The sequence below is a fragment of the Micropterus dolomieu genome, linkage group LG19, assembly GCF_021292245.1.
Source record: "Micropterus dolomieu isolate WLL.071019.BEF.003 ecotype Adirondacks linkage group LG19, ASM2129224v1, whole genome shotgun sequence".
Lineage (NCBI taxonomy): Eukaryota > Metazoa > Chordata > Actinopteri > Centrarchiformes > Centrarchidae > Micropterus > Micropterus dolomieu.
The window spans coordinates 14,959,090-14,974,452 of record NC_060168.1 but is presented as its reverse complement, the minus strand read 5'-3'; the positions used below and the strand labels follow the sequence as shown (position 1 = coordinate 14,974,452).

The 15,363-nt window shown below is 42.2% G+C and overlaps 1 protein-coding gene across 1 annotated transcript in view; it reads left to right on the top strand.

Annotated features, from left to right (window-relative positions):
• Positions 1–15,363, top strand: part of LOC123957404 (A disintegrin and metalloproteinase with thrombospondin motifs 2-like) — a 115,450-nt gene that overhangs the window by 93,623 nt on the left and 6,464 nt on the right. Inside the window, exons 5-21 of the mRNA XM_046030159.1 lie at positions 2,243–2,326; positions 3,987–4,143; positions 5,192–5,297; positions 5,624–5,767; positions 6,429–6,561; positions 8,413–8,526; positions 8,634–8,779; positions 9,164–9,339; positions 11,715–11,848; positions 11,972–12,095; positions 12,627–12,707; positions 12,806–12,969; positions 13,120–13,276; positions 13,390–13,525; positions 13,692–13,899; positions 14,300–14,429; positions 15,072–15,158. Of these exons, the coding sequence (XP_045886115.1) occupies positions 2,243–2,326; positions 3,987–4,143; positions 5,192–5,297; positions 5,624–5,767; positions 6,429–6,561; positions 8,413–8,526; positions 8,634–8,779; positions 9,164–9,339; positions 11,715–11,848; positions 11,972–12,095; positions 12,627–12,707; positions 12,806–12,969; positions 13,120–13,276; positions 13,390–13,525; positions 13,692–13,899; positions 14,300–14,429; positions 15,072–15,158 (2,281 nt within the window). The remainder of the gene's footprint in view (positions 1–2,242; positions 2,327–3,986; positions 4,144–5,191; positions 5,298–5,623; positions 5,768–6,428; positions 6,562–8,412; positions 8,527–8,633; positions 8,780–9,163; positions 9,340–11,714; positions 11,849–11,971; positions 12,096–12,626; positions 12,708–12,805; positions 12,970–13,119; positions 13,277–13,389; positions 13,526–13,691; positions 13,900–14,299; positions 14,430–15,071; positions 15,159–15,363) is intronic.

Genomic DNA, 15,363 nt, shown 5'->3' with positions numbered 1-15,363 from the left:
TATTCTTTCCTATCCCTCATGTAATGCTCTGTTCCATTCACAGTTGAAAGTCAAAAAGTCCCAGTTACTTTCACAGACTAATTACAGCCTCCATTATTTCTAGTGTTCCAGCTTGGAAAACCAACAAATGGATGCCCGCCCACAAGATTTGACTTTCCTGACGTAAAATGCTGCTTCAACTGAAACTGCTAATGTTATTTTAGTGATAGTTGGCTACATTAGCAAATTAGCTTAGAGCACTGCCAACTGTAAATTTTAAATTTCAGAAGGTTAATTAGTATATTTCATAATTTACCAGACAGATGTTCCCGATAACATAGAGCCCAATGCCGCAAACCAAACGTGGCTTATTTTGAGGTATCTGAAAATGGTGTAGAGCTGTAAAACCGAAAGTTGTCGCCATGTTTATATGTTGAGGTAATCAAACACATTTATTTCAGACTGTTTGTGGTTAACAAATTATGATTCACTCCACTGGATTTTTCCTAATAAGATGCTGGAATTTCTGCCATTAGGTCACATATGGAACAGAGTATTAGGTTACTCCAAATTTCTCCTCTCTTCTTTAAAAACCCTTCTCCGCAGCTTTATGCTACATTTGTTTTCTAAGAATGCATTGTTTCCTCTCCGTTTCAAGCTTTTTTTCTTTTCTCACTTTGCCTCTGTGCTCCTTCCCCCTGCTCAGCTTCGTGTCTCTTTCCCTTTGTCTCTATGTCTCTATTCGTAGCATTCCTCAACTCTCTGTTGTACCTTTCTCTCACTGGGTGTGTCTGCGATTGTGTTCTTCTTCTCTGTACCTGTTTGTGTGTGTGTGTGTGTGTGTGTGTGTGTGTGTGTGTGTGTGTTTTCTGTGCGAGTCTCTTTCTCCACAGCGTGTCCATCAGCATCTCATTACGGCTGTCTGTTTTTACATCCCTTTGCCTCATTAGGCACCGCACACAGCCACTGAGGACAGCAGGCCTCAACTCCTGCGCCAATTTACCCTCTCTCTCTCTCTCTTTCTTTCTCTCTCTCTGTATGTGTGTGCGTGTGTTCAGTTTTTGCCAGTAAAATGCTCTCTGCATCTCACTTGTCACACATTACCTTGTTTCCTTGCATTAGGCTCTTTCCTTCCTTTACATCTTTCTTCCTTCATCTCGTCTCGACCTGTGCTCATGGGAAACTGAGTTCCTGCCAACTTTGTTTTCTCTCATTTTTGGTTCCTTCGCTTCCCTTCTAGTCTCTAATGTCACTGTGTTGCTGGCTGGAAACTTTCATATCTCATTGTTTTGTGTTCTATTTACTACTTTCTAATAAGGCAGACTTTATAACAGATTTATAATTTGTTATTAATGGATTTTATTCAGGGTTAATTAGCCATGGTTGTGAAGTGTTTTGTTTGGTGTTTATTCTCCTCCAGTATGCCACTTGCTTAATCTTTTTTTTTGTTAGCTACATTTAGAAATGACTCCATTGGACCGGTTACCTTTTAGAATATTTTGTCATTTTGGGAAAACAGTCATTCAGTTTCTTACAGGGAGTTAGATAGAAGGTTGATACTAGGATGATCATATCTGTCCATTTGATATGAAGCTACAGCCATCCACTAGTTAGCGTAGTTAAGCATAATGACTCCAGGTAGTCACTGCAACCACACTAGAAATAGTCAGAAAAAACGAGCACAGTTTTTACACATAGTGTAATAAATTACCCAAATTTTTATATTTCAGTTTTGTGAAGTGGCCATATGCTCAAGCAGGTTTAACTGGTTTTGTACCCAATTGCAGACACTAAACACTGCTGTTTGAGTTAACTGATTTATTTTACTGAAAAAACATAAAGTTTCCAACTTACGATGAAAAGTCCTAACAAAACAAAACACAGCTGATCCAACAAATGTGGGGCTAAGCCAACAAAGTCACAATAATCTAACAACGCAAAATGTTAAATCCAAAGTCCACTGACAAATGAAACAAACTATTTTCAGGCAGGTGGGAACATAAATCCACGAGCATATAAATGGTGAGCAACAGACAGAGTTGCAGGCAGGTAACGAGACAGGGAACCCTCGCAGCATTGACGAAGATGAGCCAAACATGGACAATAAATTCTGAACCACACCACAGACACACACAAGCAGGCAGCTACTACTAACAAAACTATTACTGACAACTTACAAACCTTTTATATATTTGATTAGATTTTGTTGTATTTCTTCCACTGAGATTTCTGTTCCTTCTTGTGTTTCTCTATGCAACTCCAGGTGAATGAAATCTACCATGACCAGTCTTTGGGAGCAAAGATCAATGTAGTGCTGGTGCGGATTATCATGCTTGGCTACGGCAAGGTAAGACAAGACACAAGTTCTATAGAAAAGTTGACTGAAACAATCTCTTTAAGTACCTACAGTAAGCATGTTCAGCCAAGTCGTACACACACACACACACACACACACACACACACACACTCACACATAAACAAATACACACACACGCCCGCACTCATCAGCACGCACTGATGCCCGGAGCCTGTTATTCCAGTGGACTGAGCAAAAGAGGAACTAAAAGCATGCAGCATCCCAGGGGAGTGTTTTCAAGTCACACGCCTTCATAGTTCAGCACCAAAGCACACAGAAACTCTGCCCGTTATGCAATCAGCCTTCCTCCCAGTAGGCTGCAGCACAGAATCATGGGAAGTCCAGGCAAAGATAAACAATCAATGATAGCCCTCCCTCATTCATAAACAGACTGGACAATGGGGCTAGCATCCTTTTCTTCTTGACTGTAACTCTATCTGCCTGCCTGTGCTGAAGGGAAGAAGAGAGGAAGAGAGTGGGAAAAGAGAGATAAACCAAGCAATGGCAGGAAAGGAGGAAGGCAGGGATTACCCCACAGGATTATACAAATTATTTTATTGCTAGTTAGGTGCTCTGTGATACACGCTGCTGTAGCCTTATCTCTTCCTCTCCTATCTACATGTCTACAGTCCCAGTGGAGCCCTGGAAACACACACTACCACACACACACACACTCCCCTACATTGGTCATTCTGGACCAGCCCCTATGCAGCTTCAGCCAAAGCTCTGGCTGTCCATCATCCCCAATTACCGTGGCAACAGAGCTGCACCCAGACAGCCTGCAGATTGGCTGTGTGACCCTGAATGCAGGCGCACCCACACTTCACACACACACACACCAACACATCGTGTACTCACAACCCACCCTTACAAATACACCTTTAAAGATCACAAAAACACACTGAAACACACATGAAAGCACCTGATGAACATGATACACACACACACACACACACACACAAACAAGTGCACTCCGTCTTAGGGGTGTTTGTGCAGAGGCAGGCCATATGTCTTCACTGCAGCACACTCACACTACACACACTCTTCGCTGTTTGATTCAGCTTTGCATTGATTCTGCATGTGTGAAAACAGCAAGGAAATGTGGAAAGCAAGGCGAAAAAGGAAGCAGTGGAAGAGAGAGACGGAAAGACTTGTACAGCAGAATGTAGGGAGGCAGGGGAGGGGGCGAGATCCTAACGAGGAAGAGAATGAGGGGTGAAGGTGAATGAAAAGAATTGCTGGCATCTGGGTGTTTGTGTGGGTGTCTGTATTATGCTTTAAATCATAAGTAAATATGCTGTAATTGGACATGATTTTGGATCATTAGTGCATAGCTCATTAACAGGCAGCTCTGTGTTCAGTTTCATGTTCATTATTGAAACCGTCAAGATTACGGGATCCTAAGCATTATTGTGAGAGCACTCTGGATCCATCTGTGTGTGTGTGTGTGTGTGTGTGTGTGTGTGTGTGTGTATGTGTTGGACACCTCAGCAATTTGCAAGATGTGCTGACAAGATATAACATTGTGCCACTGCCCCCTACAGGGTTGAATAAAATGTGATTGTACCAGAGCTGAAGCAAGGTTTAGTTCTCTGTTTTTGAATGACACCATATTTTCTCTCTTTCCCTGCATCTGTCTCTCTCTTTCCAGTCCATGAGCCTGATTGAGCTGAGGAACCCGTCTCAGAGTCTGGAGAATGTGTGTCGCTGGGCCTTCCTGCAGCAGAAGCAGGACACAGGCGACGCCGAGTATCACGACCACGCCATCTTCCTCACACGGCAGGAATTTGGCCCCACGGGCATGCAGGGTAACGAAAGACATACACTGAACCCTTTCTGTTTAACATATCATACATACATCCAAACTGCACCCCCCCTCTACTTTTCCTCATATAGCTGCACAGTGCACAGCTGTGTTGTATGGTGGTTGGTGGTTTTCTGTGCAGCAGAGTGCAGGCTAACAGGCAAGCCCAGGGGAGAGGCCTCTAAAGGCAGTGGCCTAGCTATCCAGAAGCCCTTCAGCTGCCCTTCGGCTCAGCCTTCAGCAGCAGAAAATCAATAGGCAGAGCAGGGCCAGCCACAGTCCCACAATTAAAGGCAGTACAGGACAGACAAGCACACAGGGAGTTGGAGATTGCTGTATGTAGGGATAGAAGCCGACGGTTTAGGGTTAGGATTAGACACACAAGCATGCACACATGTGTTTTTATGTGTGAACAAGTACTGCGTGTGTCTATTTGCGTAAAAATTACATATAATGAATATCATTGCATAGGTAAGTCTCATTTAAGTTTAAAAGTGAGCATAGTTAACCTCAATAAGTTTCATCTCTCAGATCCACTGACTGACATGAATGCACTTTCAACAGACTTGTATTTCAGTATATGGAGTCAAATTAAAGAGTTGCCTAGAGACATACAGACTTCAGTATTGTTCAGATATTATTACATTTTAAGAAAGTGTATGAAAACCATATCATTTGACAATATGAATTTAGCGAGGTATTTACGTTTATTGGGCTGTCACTGCTGTGTATATTTTGGTAGGTATGGATGTTTTGCAGCAAAAGTTGAAAAGAGGCGGATCATTTATCTATCTTATTTATTTTGGGAAGGGCTTAGGTAAAAGGTGTGTTTTTTTGTGGGAAATTTTGTGTTGGATATATACGCTGAAATACGTTAAACTTGAAATGGATTTAAATGAAACTTTACCTTTGACTATCCAAGTCCAAAAGTCTTGTTATACTGTTAATTTAAAGCATTGCAAAGGTTTTGGCACTCTGTAAAGCCTTCAGCACAACACAACAAAGTCCACAAATCCTGACGATTGTGTCTCTCTCTCTTCCTGTTTGCCTAGGTTACGCCCCAGTGACGGGCATGTGCCACCCAGTGAGGAGCTGCACTTTGAACCACGAGGATGGTTTCTCTTCTGCCTTTGTGGTGGCACACGAGACCGGACACGTGTAAGTTATTTTGCCATAATGATGTCTTCAAGAGCCATGCTCTCGGGCTACAGCAAAAGACAACAAAGCAGTCACTTATAAGACCATATTGATTTATAACAGTTTTGGACCGTTGGTCACCACAGCCAATATCTATATCGACTCACATATGAACCCCCCCCCCCCCCCCCCCCCCCCCCCCTCCCCTGGTCCTTGTCTTTCTTCTCCTCCCACATGTTCCCAATCTGTCTCTGCTCGTTTATCCCCTTTCCCTTCACTTCCCTCCTGAGTCTTCTCTTGTCTCTCTCTCTCTCTCCCTCTCTCCCTCCCTCTCTACCTCCCCGCAGGCTGGGGATGGAGCACGATGGCCAGGGGAACCGCTGCGGAGATGAGGTCCACATGGGCAGCATCATGGCTCCACTAGTACAAGCTGCCTTCCACCGCTTTCACTGGTCTAGATGTAGCATGCAAGAGCTGGGACGCTACCTTCAGTGAGACACAAACACACACACACACACACACACACACACTTTCTCACACGGTATCATACTAGGATTTCAAACTTTCATCAATATAATAAATAAAATTTGTTGTTATTATCCTAAAAGCTGTTACAGTATAAAGCATTTAAGTCTCATTGCCAAAATCACAGGGTGGTGGTTTTCAAGGTGAGAAAGTCCAAATGTAAAGGTATGGGGGGCTCTGAAACTTTTCATGAAATCCATTTTAATTACTTTTGTTATTTAAATTAGCTTCTGAAGGTATAGTAATCCAGCACGCATACCACATGTAAAACACCTGAATAAATTAGGGGTTTGAATTAAAAATTTTAAATTAAAATTAATCAGTTTTAACTGAGTTTTTTTAGGTGAAAGAGTCAAAAATGTTGTTTTCAAAAGTTACTAATCCTCTGTAATGGTACATTGAATATATTTCAGTTTTGGCAAAACAAGCATTTCTCTCTATTTTTGACATTTTATAGACAAAATTAATAATTAAAATAATAAATAACCATCAGATGAACAAAAATAAAAATCATCTTTAGTCCCTGCCCTAAGTTTATTTCCACACAATGACATGAATAAATGAAAGAAAATAAATGAAGGAAGTAAAATTTCACAACATAAATTTTACTTTTTACTCTTCTTGCAGCTCCTATGACTGTCTCCGTGATGACCCCTTTGACCACAACTGGCCGTCGCTGCCTCAGCTTCCTGGTTTGCACTACTCCATGAATGAACAGTGTCGCTTTGACTTCGGTGTGGGCTACACAATGTGCACCGCGGTAAGAGATCCCCATAGTCTGATAGTGACTTTACTAACACTGCGCTAACATACTGAAGGCAACTTCTACAACAGTTGCCATCAAGTTTACCATCACTTTAGATGATGCAGTTTGTCAGAGTTGGCATAAACTCACTTTGAAGTCTGTTAACTCAGAATGTGCTGAATTTTACAGTGGAAGATACATTTGTATGGGAACTCTTGAGCTCTGAAGGTTTTCCTAGTGACCTGAACCCAGCACTGATCTATCTCTGCTTTACACTATAATGAAAGAGTCACACATACACAGCTATTCACATTCTTCTGATGTCCTCTGCTTTCCTCTCCCGGCCACTGGTGGGATTGGCATCTTGCTTAAAAGCAGGTAATTGGTTTTTGTAGCTATTTCTTTTTTTCCATTATTAATGTTAATTATAATAAGGAATATTTGTTTAATGAAACACCCACATTTAACACTTAATACCTTGATACCACAGTGCTTTTACATGAACCAGTCACAAGCAGTCTTTTTGTAAACACAAAACATCAGCAGTAGACGAACTCCACCCAGCTTCACCACCTTCCCCCTGTCACGCTCACTCACTCTATGACTGTGAAGCCACTGTGGCGCGCTGTTGGGAAGCTGTTGCTTGATTGACAAAGGGCTTGTTCAGGGACTTTGCACACATTGCTAGATTACCCTCTATTCTCTTGTCAAACCCATTCCCCTCAGCTACAAAAGGCGGGCCAGTCTGGAACGCAGGTAAGGTAACCCCACCTCCCGGAAGACATGTGGCCCGTCATTTGTTTTCTCAGATTTTCTTTTTTCTATTTGTCCTCTGAAGTTGTAGCTGTTTGTAATGTTGCTCCTTACTTTTCTTTTTTACTGTACTTTGTTTCTCTGTTCTACCATCGTCATATTTTGGACGTTAGTCTGCAGGATTCTAAAATGCTCATTTCCAGAGAAACTAGCTGTAAAATCCCTAAAAACACTGTGACTCTACTGGTTCAGTGGCTACAGTGCAGTTCAACAGTTGAACCGTACCATATCCTGACTTTTATCCTGCAAATATGTGTTAAATCACAGCAGCGCTGGCAGGAAGAGCCTCATTATATTGGCACACTCACAACTATAAACGAGTGGAAAAGATTGGAAAGATGTCTTTCCCATCCAAGGGGAAAGAGCCGAGCCAGAACAGAGGCTGTTTTTCCATGTTTCACTTCAGCTTTTAGGATCCTCCAGTCTGATGTCATTGGTGATTACCTACCACAGTCTAGCCATTGATTGTGACTCGCCCCTGACCTGCAAAGGTCCCCTGGGGTCATGGTGGGTAGGAAAGTCTGTGGAAAGGAGGGAGGAGGGCACGGCCCATCAGACACTGGACTGCAGGTTGGTTTGGTGGTATCCTCATCATCAGACAAGGAAGAGAATTTGGTCCATGATCTGTGTCTAGAGGCATTTTAGAGGTCAATGGGACGTCACCTTTTGGCCTTTTAACCTTTTGCCCTCTGCCCTCTGACCTCCCTTGTGTCCTAATTAAACCACAGGCTGTCTCATTCTGAGAGTCTTGTCTCTCTCTCTCATCCTTTGGTTTAGTTTGCATGACTGGCTGTGTGTTTCTAAGTGGAGCGTAGTGTACAGTGCCATGACACAGTACAGGGTCATTGTTTTTATAATTGTTGGGTATAATACTGTTGTGGTTATTGTTGTAGTGATACTTCTCATCTCTATTTGTATTATCTAATTTCAGTGTTTAGTCTCATTCCAGCTGTCTCATGACAGTTGGTTTGTAGTTTTGAAGGTCAGTCTGTTAAATACTGTGTATGGTAGGACTTTTAATTGTAAGAAGGAGTTTCTCTCTGTGCCCTGCAGTATCGCACATTTGACCCATGTAAGCAGCTATGGTGTAGCCACCCAGACAATCCCTTCTTCTGCAAGACCAAGAAAGGACCCCCTATTGATGGCACAATGTGTGGGGATGGGAAGGTATTAATAGGCTATTGTGCTTTAATATACATTCTGTCAATGAAATAAAATTGAAATGCACACTGTGTCCAAATTTCAACTTGTATTGTATACTTGGCCTATTGCAGCACTGCTTTAAAGGTCACTGCATCTGGTTGACCCCGGACATCATAAAGCAAGATGGAAACTGGGGTTTGTGGAGTGAGTTTGGGCAGTGCTCCCACACATGCGGTGGAGGAGTACAGTTTCGCACACGCGACTGTGACAATCCTAGGTATGAAAATTTCCCAGTATTTAATAAATATATATACATATATATGTGTGTGTGTGTGTGTGTGTGTGTGTGTGTGTGTGTGTGTGTGTGTGTGTGTGTGTGTGTGTGTGTGTGTGTGTGTGTAAAAATTGCAGGTTTTTAATCTGTGATTAATTATGCCAAATTCAGCTGAAGCTCTAAACTTTTTTTAGCAAGCACACCTCTGATATGTGTTGCACTGGCTCTTGATAGTGATAATTGCAGAGAGGCAATTTACTCTATTAACGTAGATAAAGATCTTATATAAGTGTTCTATGCATAATTTCTAACCCAAGTTTCCAATGAATATGAAACACAACGCATTGTTAATAAAAAAAAATGTCCTCTGCCCTGCCTGCCTCTCAGACCAGCCAATGGAGGCCGTCCCTGTGTGGGGACAGCTTACCAGTTCCAAATGTGCAACACCAACGAGTGTGAGGATATCTACAGTGACACGCGAGAGGAGCAATGCCACGCTTGGGACCCTCGCTTTGAACTCAACAGCAACAAGCACCACTGGCTGCCTTACGAACACTCAGATCGTGAGTATCCACCTATACTCTCCACCACAGATGGAGTGGGGATGAAGGGGTTTGGTGAGATGGATGCAGACAATGGCTGTCATAACAAAGATAACCAGCCTGAGAATGTCAGACCCTAAATGATGATACACTGTGGAAGTTATAAAAACAAATGAAAGCTAAACAGAGGAAGTAAACGCATAATTCCTGAAAAAGGGTTTTATATATAGGTTGTGTTCTGTTATGGTCGTTGGCATCTGGCTGTCCTGCTGAGTCTGAGTACAGCTTTGAGCTACGGCTACGCCCTCCCATAAAAACACAGAATCTCTTTAAAATCTTTAAAAAAACAATCTTTTTTGAACTTGGTGTCTTCTCTTTCCCCACCCAATTGCTGCTGTCATTTGAACCTCACTAACCGCCTTTTCCTTCCTCTTTTTTTTTCTGCATCCATGTATCAGTATGGACAAATCACAGTGGGATCCCATCCTAAAGTTCTCCACCCAATATCCAAAACTTATTTACTGTACTTTATTGAGAAGTTTTAAAATGTGTGTGTGTGTGTGTGTGTGTGTGTGTGTGTGTGTGTGTGTGTGTGTGTGTGTGTGTGTGTGTGTGTGTGTGTGTGGTTGTCACACCCACCCTGTCTCTAAGTGGAGGTGTCACTGCCTTCCTGATAGGTATTAAATTATCATCTAACTAAAGGGCAGCACTAGAGAAAAGTGCTGAGCTGTCTCCATATCTAATCGGAGGTCACGCTGCGCACACTCCGCTAAGAGGGGCCTTACTAAATAGTTTTTCTCCATTCTTATCATTTCTAAATGCCATATTTTTCAGCAAGGCTTTCTCAGTCTCAAATTACTTTTCCGCGAGTGTGTGTTGGTGTGCGAGCACAGAAGTCTGTGTGTGTGTGAGTGAGGAAAAAAGTGAACTGTGAGGTGAAATTGAATTCCATTCATGGTCTGTCATCTCCAGAGTTCTAGATGGTGTGAGGAGAGAAAAAGAGTGTGTCTGCTTCGTGTGTGAAATTGTAGTATTTGTTTAGAGACGTCTGACACTGTTGCTTTTTTGTCTCTATTTGGTTCTTCTCCCAGGTCAACAGATATACTGGAGCAAAGAAACATAAAACTTATAGGCTGCCCTGTGTGTGCGTGTTTTTATGTGGCTGTTTAAGCAGCTGTTTAGGGGGATTCATCCAACCCTGTGGTCAATCACATTAGATCAGAAGCCCCAAATTGTCACGTGTTTTCGGGGTTTTCTTACAGATGATGATCAGATATCTCGCAGGACTCCTCGTAGAGCAGTGTATGAAATATGGGGGCTTTCAGGGGATCTCTGAGCCTTTAATTAATACTTGCATGTTATTGCTTTTATTGTTTTCATATGTTTTTATTTCTGTTGTCATGTGTCATCGCGTGTTGTAAAATTTCCCCTTAATTTTGTCTTGCTTTTGTTTGGCCCTACTGGTTGGCTTTCTGTTGTTATACTGCCTTCTGGGAATTTGCTTTGCTTTGTCAAAGCACCTTGTAAACTCTGTTTTTAAAGGTGCTATATAAAGAAAGTTATTATTATTGTGCTGAAACGTTGAAAGGTGAGGAGCAGCACGGAAAATGTACCAGCAGCTAATGTGCAGTGTTTCTTGCTGGTGCGTGGAAAATATAAATACGGGCTTGTTAATATATTTAACCTCCGTTCTGTTACTGAATATCTCCTTTGCCTTTAAAGTCCAATAAACATACAGTAAACCATTCAACATGCAAAATAAAAGTCTTCATAACCATATTCATATCCCTAAAACCACAAATGGGTGGCTAATACAGACATACTCTGTTTTAGAGGTATATATAAATCTATAAATATATATATGTATCTATTTACACTGTGACTCACAAATACAATTAAGCCTGTAATGCACATGCATGGCACACGCCCCCTAAATTATCATAGTGTATTCAGCACACTGTAGAAGAGAATTCATTGAGATCACTAAGTAGGAAATTCATATATTATTTCTGTGCATTTTCAGTGTGTTTTTGTCCGCATATTATAATTCTACAGTAGCATGTCTGCCACCTGCTTATTAGTGTCAAAGCACCATAAGACAAGGTCTCTGGATTATGTCCATCTGTGATAAATGGGATGAAGTAGGAGTGTTCGTTCTCGCTGGGATGAACTGCCAGGTTTTGTCTCTGGAGGCTCATGTAGTCGTAGTATGAGTCACACAGACAAACACAATGAGACAGAGCGTCATGCTGACTCATGGAGGGCTCATTCAGAAAATATGAAATAATCACATGCTGGCTGTTAAGATTAAATCATCAAAAAGAATCCCACATGTGCCATTCCAACAACCATTTGAATAATTGGGTCATTGTTGTGTGTTTGTGTTTGTTTCCCAGCTAACAAACGCTGCCACCTGCATTGCCAATCCAAGGAGACACGAGACGTGGTCTTCATGCAGAGAATGGTTCTGGACGGCACACGCTGCTCATACAAGGACCCCTACAGTGTGTGTGTGCGTGGGGAGTGTGAGGTTAGTGACGTTATGTGTGTGTGTGTGTGTGTGTGTGTGTGAGAGAGAGAGAGAGAGAGAGAGCAAGACATCTGCAGGTGCTCAGATCTACATGTGTTAAACTTTCCATGTCCTCATGAATAGAAAGTGGGCTGTGACGGTGTGGTCGGCTCTTCAAAGCAGGAGGACAAGTGTGGAGTTTGTGGAGGAGACAATTCCAGCTGCAAAACCTTCAAAGACACCATCACGCGTACTGCCAAGAAACAAGGTAAACACACACTAACAGTAACCATAATCCATATCTAAATCTAGGACAGACTTGACGTGGTTCCATCAGTGTAGCAGCTGCCTATCATGCTGTTACTGTAAGTACAGGATAAATAGTTGGCCAGAGTCCTTTGCTTATAGTCTGTACAGGTTTAGTTATGTTCAGCTAAACATTGCCCCCTGGAGGAAGATTTCTAACATTGTCCAAATCTGAGCAGACATGTTTCCATGTAAGTCGAGCATTGCCATGAAGTTACGTCAAACCTCATTCTGTGAGCAAATGTTTATTAGTATATTATCTAACTATTGACATTGTGACACCTACATTACTGCACCAACATTCCCAGAATCAGATGTTTACTCTGGATGAAAATAGTCACAGACTGTAAGGGTTTTAACTAGTAAGGAGGGATACTTGGTTGAGATGAGTAAGAGCTCTTTACTGGATTAGCTGAGGCTCTTAGAAAGGAAACTGTAAAATGAGCTTTTGATGATGTTGAAGTCACGAACCAGATGTGTCCTTTCTTTTCAGGTTTCCTCAAAGTTCTTGAAATCCCCAGAGGAGCGAGGCACTTGTTGATCCAAGAGCTGAAAGCGACCTCACACAATTTAGGTATTTTAGATTGTACATTGTTTTCCTTTTCATTGTGTATATGCTATACTTGTGTCAATTGTAAGTGTAAACAATATATGTTTCACACCTGTCTACAGCTGTAAAGAACGTAGCATCAGGACTATTCTTCTTGAACGGGGAAAATGAATATCCAGAATCACGCTCGCTCATAGAAAAGGGCGTGGAGTGGGAATATGAGAATGACAATGACAAAGAGACACTTCAGACCACTGGTCCTCTCAGACATGGAATTCTGATCATGGTACACATTGAAATGAATGAAGATTTTGGTTACACGCAAGTGTTTCCTGAATACAAAATTATGTAAATTACACTCAGAATATCACTTTTTGTCTGAAATCATGTTGGTTATGTTTTCTCACTTATTTTATGACAATCTTTCTGTTTGTAGATGAAACTACATGGAGATGAGGATGTGAATTTGTCTTATAAGTACATGATGAACATGGATAGTGACTGTGCCATTCTGAACAACATGCTGGTAGAAGACAGTGCCTACGAGTGGGCTCCAAAGAGATGGTCGTACTGCTCCAAGCCCTGTGGTGGAGGTACAGCAGAGCGAGGAAAATACTGTTGTGTATCTAAGATCAACTATGTGCATTTTGCAAGCCTATTATTATTTGTCTGTGCTTACATTTGTAAAAATTTCCATCCCCTGTAGGGAAGCAGTACCTGCGCTATGGCTGCAGAAGAAAAGTTGACAGTAAGATGGTCCACAAGAGCTTCTGTAACAAATCCAACATGAAACCTCGAGGAGACACCAGAGACTGCAACCAGAAGCCCTGCCCTCCACCCACGTATGCATTGTATTTTATTTGACCAACTGTGAAAACATAACTTGACATGAAACATGAAACTAACAAAACTGTAATCCAGACCACTTCAGACTTTTTCTACATTCAGCGAGCCCTTTTTTTTTTGGATCAGAACCTCTGTTTCTCTCTTTCCTGTGCTGTTGTCCAGTTGGGTGACAGGGGAGTGGCAGAACTGCAGCAAACAGTGTGGAAAAACTGGGATGCAAATCCGCTCGGTCAGCTGTGTCCAGCCCTCAGATGACAACACCACACGCTCCATCCACAATAAACACTGTAACGACAACCGGCCCGAGGCGCGCAGACCCTGCAACCGACACCCTTGCCCCACCCAGTGGAGAGTGGGGCCGTGGTCACAGGTACGCAGGCTGAACATGTATCAGCTAGAACCAGGAAAAGTGAAAAGAATGTTTGGCTTATTTGGGTTTTTGCAGGAAAATACTTGTACAAATATTTTTGTATTAAAGCCCAACAGCTGGTATTTTTGTTAGACAGTCAGTGTTTTAAATATCACAAGACTCCCTCAGAACTGTATTCTTGGCAGCTTTGACAAGCCTCTGAGAAACAGATCATATGATCTTCACTGTTACTACTTACAGTAAACCAAGGATGATGATTAAAACAACAGCCATGATGCTCATGTACTTTACATGCCTTTGTACTGCTTTACATTTTGTGAACTTGAAAACATTTTACGTCCATATTTACCAAGTGATTTCTTATAATGTGTCAGTTTGTGTTCATGTCCTGTGTCTCCAGTGCTCAGTGACATGTGGTAATGGAACCCAGCAGAGGCAGGCTCTGTGCCACACCAGGGACAACACCATTGGCCTGTGCCTGGACAGTAAGCCCGATACCATCAGAGTCTGTCGCCTGGATCCATGTCCCAGTGAGTGTTAAGGAACCTCCAACCCATAGATAACCTGCCAGGGCAAACTGTACTGTGTGGAAGTAGACACTTAAATTACTTTTTTTTTACACACAGTTGTCTTATAAAACTGTTTATTACAATGTAGATCTTTATTTCCATGCTTTTGGTCAACATATTCTATCTGCAATACTACATCACTGTACTGTCAATAGTAAACTGTAAATAGCCCACATTGTTAAAAAGAAGTGCAGTATGATGCATGATGATTTACAAACTGACTTTGTGGTTCAACTTTGAACTGGTGCACTTACTGTATTTATGAACTTACACAGTTTTTTCATGTGCAATGAAGAATTATTAAAGACAGTATGGGTGTGCTGACCTTTGTTTTTCCCCCAAACTTAAGTGGTACAGATAATATAGTAATAAGATAATAGTAATAGATAATATAATAATACCACGTGCTTTTTTTCCAATATCACTAATGTGCCAGATCTCAGCAAGTACTGTATATTACTATAAATTGGAATTGTCCTCGTGGAGCCAAACAGGCCCTAATATTAGTGTAGAAAAAAGAGGGGAAAGGTGATCACAATAACCATTTAAAGAGTTCTCTTCCTACCTTAACTACTCCATTACTCTCTCCTCTTTTCTCTGCAGAGGGCTCATCAGACCTCAACAAGAATGGCAACATCCTGATCCAGTGGCTGTCCCGCCCCAACCCCAACTTCCCAAAGATCTCCTCACGTAAAACCTCCCTCCATAGTTCCCAGCCTGGCCTCCACAGCGGCAGCCGCAGCTGCATGTCTGTCCTTTGCTGGGCCCTGCCCATCTCTGTCCTCTTGTCTCTGCAGGGCCGGCCTCGGCTGGCCCCCTGACCTGCCCCTCCCCCATGCCCCGTGCCTGTGCCCACGCCCGTGAGCGAGCGGCAAAGCTTGTGCTTCTCTTTTTT